Source organism: Gracilinanus agilis, unplaced genomic scaffold (genome assembly GCF_016433145.1).
Source record: "Gracilinanus agilis isolate LMUSP501 unplaced genomic scaffold, AgileGrace unplaced_scaffold48187, whole genome shotgun sequence".
In the NCBI taxonomy this organism is placed as follows: Eukaryota; Metazoa; Chordata; class Mammalia; order Didelphimorphia; family Didelphidae; genus Gracilinanus; species Gracilinanus agilis.
The window spans coordinates 1-5609 of NW_025382674.1; the positions used below are offsets into that span (position 1 = coordinate 1).

At 44.0% G+C, this 5609-nt stretch overlaps 1 protein-coding gene across 1 annotated transcript; it reads right to left on the reverse strand.

Annotated features, from left to right (window-relative positions):
- Positions 1-1212: 1212 nt before the first annotated feature.
- LOC123255535 (TNFAIP3-interacting protein 2-like) lies at positions 1213-3823 on the reverse strand (the record flags this gene model as incomplete). Its single annotated transcript, XM_044684309.1, has 2 exons — positions 1213-2447; positions 3653-3823. Coding segments are annotated over 2 exons (459 nt in total), but the record flags the coding sequence as incomplete, so codon positions are not given.
- Between the last annotated feature and the right edge of the window lie 1786 nt (positions 3824-5609).

The following is a 5609-nucleotide window of genomic DNA, read 5'->3' on the forward strand; positions in this document are numbered from 1 at the left end:
CTTATATATATATATATATATCCAAAAATATATAAATATCCAAAATTGTCTTTTCATAGCTTTTGACCATTATCGATTGGGAAATGGCTCATATTCTTATAAATTTGACAAAGTTCCCTATCTAGTTGAGATATAAGACTTCTTTCTGAAAAACTATCTATACATTTCCTTCTAATATTGGCTACATTAGTTTTATTTGTACAAAACCTTTTTAATTTAATGTAATCAAAATTATTCATTTTATATCCCATAATGCCCTTCTATCTCTTGCTTATTCATAAATCCCTCCCCTAGCTATAAATCTGATAGGTAATATGTTTTCTGTTCTCCTAATTTGCTTATGATATCATAGTAATATAATGAATCCTGCCAGTTCCATTCCAAATATTCTCCCTTTCTCCCTTGGCAGATCTCCCTTTTTCTCTACCCTTCCCTTCCTATTAAACCCTTGACTTTCCTTTCCTAAGTTGTGGTAGAATGCTGCTGATTGGCTGTACTCTTTTTTTTTTTTTTTTTTTTTTAATTTTAAACCCTTAACTTCTGTGTATTGACTTATAGGTGAAAGATTGGTAAGGGTAGGCAATGGGGGTCAAGTGACTTGCCCAGGGTCACACAGCTGGGAAGTGTCTGAGGCCGGATTTGAACCTAGGACCTCCCGTCTCTAGGCCTGGCTCTCAATCCACTGAGCTACCCAGCTGCCCTTTGGCTGTACTCTTAAATGGACCTGAAAGCTGATAAAAACCAGAGCTGTACCCCAGGTAGCTGAAGCTCCTAGTCAGCAAGAGCAGTATTCCTTTACATGGTACTCTCTTTCCTTTCAGTTTGGCCTCCTAGCTTTGATGACCACTCCTCTGTCAGTGAGCCCCCAGTGATAGGTACACTCTGTTCAAGAAGGTCCCATTCCAGGGGGCAGCAGGGTGACTTAGTGGTTTGAGTCAGACCTAGAGATGGGAGGTGTTGAGTTCAAATCTGGCCTCAGATACTTCCTAGCTGTGTGACCCTGGGCAAGTCACTTAACCCCTATTGCCTAGCCCTTATCACTCTTCTGCCTTAGAACCAATACCTAGTATTGATTCTAAGATTGAAGGTAAGGGTTTAAAAGAAAAGAAAGAAAGAAAAAGTCCTATTCCTCTTGGTCACAAGAATTCCCCAACAGCCTCTTGTTATTTAATCTTTTTTCCAAGGATTTAGATTAAGAAACACAAGAAAACATCACTATCACATCAATATATTTTATTATAAAAATAAGTGAATATAAAATATGTTTTAGTTCTTCATATAAATTTCAGAATTCACAAGAAATAAATTGCAACTTGCCAGTACAAGGTACATCAGTGCAAAAACAGAAAAGGTCTTTCCTACTTACGGAAGCCTATGCCCTGCCCTTCACAGAAGACAGGACAGTGATGCTCAGACCCCACTTCCTGAGCCAATTGTGGCTCGTTTGTGTGACCTGAATGCTTCCCAAACTCCTACACTCTGCACTTGACACACTACAGCAGTGAAAGCTCTGACGTAGCATCGGCGTGGGGCTTGTCCTGTAGATAGAGCAGGTGCTGTGTGCTCTGCTCCTTGGCCATTGGGAAGAACGACCAGTAATGCTTATCCCTCCCAAAGATGGCCAAGTTTGACTCAAACCATCCCCCCTCGGCCACCTTCTACACACCAACTGCCCAAATTGGATAACGGTTTGGACCCTCTTTGGCTGAGCCGAAACCAGATAGCTGGCTCAGTCAGAATCCTGACTTGGAAATTGGAGCTTTCTTCAACAGAAAGATAACTCTGTGGGTTACTCTTCCGCACTCATCCTTGAAGGGACAGAATCTCAGCCAGCTTTTGACCAGGCACTTGATAACCTGGGACGCTGCCTCCCCACCCTTTCTGGAAAGATCTGAGAGCTGGTTTCCCTCCTCGACTCCAGTCCGTTGGCCAGTAGGTTTTGAGCTGGAAGGTCAGAATTCAAACGAGATCTAAATCAGATCCACCGCAGGATAGCTGACTGGTCTCTTGGAAGATCTGTTCTCCCATCACTGATCACAGGTCTCTAGTGAACCAGACTCCTTCAGGGTACCAGATTGTCCGGCTAAGTGACCAGCAGAGAGTCTTTGCGGCTGGTTCACCCTCGCCCTGCCTTTAGCCCGTGTCTTCAGGTGCCTGGGTCACTGGCAGCATTCAGACACGTGCCTAAGAAATTCCTCGCCCTCCTCATCATGAAAGAACCTCATGCAGTGAGGGCAGTGAAGGTCCCCTTGCCCTTGCCCTCTCGGGTCAGAGCCAGAGACTCTTCTGTCTGTTGGTATTTCAGGCTGTTCGGGCTGGAGGGCGGGTCTCCTCGTGCTTTGTGGCTCTGCCCTGAGTAAGGCTTCGGCAACGTCTGTCTCTAGGTGTTGTGTGTGGTTTTTGTGACTCGTGTGGATCCTACAGTGGCCCGTTGTCTCTCTTGACTCCTGTGGGAGAAAAATAGAGTTAGTTGTCTTTTGGCCATTCCCTGACAATTAATGTCCTACATTTTACCCTTTGGAAGTATTTTCTTATGAAACTCCATTATACATTCTTTTTTTTTCTTTTAAGACCTTTACCTTCTGTCTTGGGATCAATACTAAGTTTGGTTCCAAGGCAGAAGAACAATAAAGTCTGGGCAATGGGGATTAAGTGACTTGCCCAGGGTCACACAACTAGGAAGTATCTGAGGCCAGATTTGAACCCAGGACCTCCTATCTCCTGTCTACCGAGCCACCTTGCTGCCCTGCCAACTCTATATTCTTACATTCAATTCATCTCACCTCAGTTAAACCTTTCTTAAGCTCCTATAACATGAATAGCACTGTGCTTGGTGCTGGGGAGTACAATGATGAGAAAAGACAAGCCCTGCTCTCAGAGGGGAAACTACACCTATAGAAGCAGGAATATACAAGGGAGAATGTGATAATAATAATAATAAATGGGCATCATTTATGTTGTGCTCTAAAGTTTCCAAAGCACTTCCAATAGGTTATTTCATTTAATCCTCCCATCCATCCTGGGGTGTAGATGCTCTTATTACTACCACTTTATAGATGAAGAAACAGAACCAATTAGAAGTAAACAGACTCATCCAGGGTCAGTGTTTAAGGCAGGTTTTGAACTCAGGTCTTCTTGACTCCAAGTCTAACATTGTCTACTGTGCCACCTACCATACAGGGCAAAGGAGTGGGTCTATGAACACTTGAAAAGGGAAACCTCCCTGCCAGCTAGGGAGATATAAGAGGGTCAAAAAAGGATTCCTGCAGGAAGTGCCAACAAGGAAGAGTGTCTGGGAGAGAGGTTCTGCCCCTTCCCCTCCCTGGCTTTCTTCCAGGCTCAGCTCCCATCTCCCCTTTGACAGGAAACCTTTCCCTCTAAGATCACCTTCCATCTCCTCCCTCTCTATTCTGTACATGCCTAGCTGTTGGCACACTCTTTCCTCCATTAGAATGTGAGCTCTCTGAGGGCAGGTATATGTGTTTTCTTCTTTGTTTCTCCAGTGCTTGGTACATTGTAAATTCTGTCTACTGTACCTCCGGGTGCCCCCATGTAGTGCCTACCACATGGGAAATGCTTAATAATAGAAGTTTTTTGTTGGCTACTTAACCTTTAAAAGGAAACTCAAAACAGAAATGTCTCAGTGCTTTACCTGTCTGCGGGATATCTGGTGCTGCAGGGTTGCCACTTTTTCCTTAAGTTCTTGTATCTTGCTCTGTGCCCGCTCCCGATCAGCTCTTTCTGATGTGAAATCATCCTTGTAAACAAGCACCTGAAAACAGAGAACACTTAAGTGCTTCCCATCACAGGCATTAAAAGACACCTTACCAATGACAGCCAAGCCAGAAAAAAATCACACAATCACACTGGCCAAAAAACTTGTTTAAGGGAAAGCCCAATGGATTTGGAGTCCTAAGGCAGAAATTCAAGTGCCAACCCTACTACATACTGACTGTTCATTTGATGTGCTGCAAACTACTTCCCCTCTGTCTCCCTTATAAAAAGAGGGCGTTGGACTAGATCCGAGAATCTTGAGCTTTTTTTTTTTTTTTTTTGTCATGGACTCCTTTGGCTGTCTGGTGAAGCCTCCAAACTCTTCCAAGTTTGTTTATTTTTTGTTTGTTTGAGGTTGGGTCTCCCTGTGTCATCCATAAAGCTTTGATCTGTTCCACTTTTCTGACCTTGGGCATCCTGGTGGTCCTTCCCCTCTTGGTGGATCCCCAGATCCTATTAGTGAGGACTTTAACCCTACTGAAGCTCAGAACTCCTAAACTCAACCAATCCACCAGCCTCAGCCTCTCCAGGAATAGGGATTACAGGCATGTGCCACCATGCCAGCCAGAATACTATTTTTAAAAGAATAAAATAAAATGCAAAGCATTGTAAAGGAAGCCACTTGTGTTGAAATACAATTACCAATTTTTTTTAAAACAAGTTTATGGACCTCAGTTTAAGAACCTCTGGACTAGATGGTTTCTAGGGACCCTTTTAGATCCAAATCCTATCATTTTCTATAAAGATACAGCAGAATTTGGGCTTTCTTCCCTGGGAGAGTGATGGGCTTGCACTGACCAGCCTCATCTGTACCTCTCTTGCTCAGACAATGGCCCTTTTCCATCCTCCCACTCCTGCCATTTTCTCCTGAGAGGAACCAAAGCCCAGACTTTCAAGGTGGTTAATCTGGAATGAAGATAAATCTGAGGAGTGGAGGACTAAACTGGCCTATGCAGACAGTCCCTGCAGTCTCAACTTCTTCTCTATAGCTCAGGCTTGTCAGCCACAAACTAATGGAGACTAGTCACATCCAGGGCAGCAGATCTTCCCCTCTGAGTTTCAGTTTCCTCATCTGGGAGATGGGTGGAGGAGAAAGAGGGAGGTGGACCTTAATATCCCTGATGGTAATAGCCCCTAAATCTCTTCTCCCTTTCTCTGCTAAGTTCCAGACAGTTGTCTCTACAAGATCCCTCCACTTCCTCTCTTCTCACTTTCTTCTAAACCCTGTGCAGTCTGGCTTCTGCCCTCATTACTCAACTGAAACTCTTCCCTCCAGGCCTAGGCTATCTCAATTGCCAAATTTTGTGGCTTTTTCTCAGTCCTCATCCTTCTCTAACTCTGAAGCATCTCTCCCTGTTGGATCTCCCTCTCCTAAGTTGTGGTGACTCTCTCTATCTCTCTTGCTTCTCCCTCCTCTTGACTGTTCACCTAGCTGGATGGGGATATTACACAGCAGGTTCCTTCACCAGGACACCTTCACCCAAGGCTCTGTCCTAGACCCTCTTCTATTCTCTCTCTATACTCTCACTTGTGGAGTTTAACTCAACAGCTTCCATGGATTTCATTAAAATCTCTATATAGATGACATATATGTGTGCTTGTATATATTGAATTTGTTGAGTATATAGACAGAGGGGGAGAGAGAGGAGAGGTAGAGAGAGAGAAAAGAGAGAAAGAGACAGATAGAATAAAAGAGAGAAGAGAGAGAAGAGAGAAGGGGGAAGGGGAAGAAAGGGAGAAAAAGAAAAAAGAGAGAGGGAGACAGAGAGAGGAAGAGGGAAGAAAGGAAAGGAGACAGGAGAAAGAGAGAGAAGAGAGAGAGAAGAGAAGAGAAG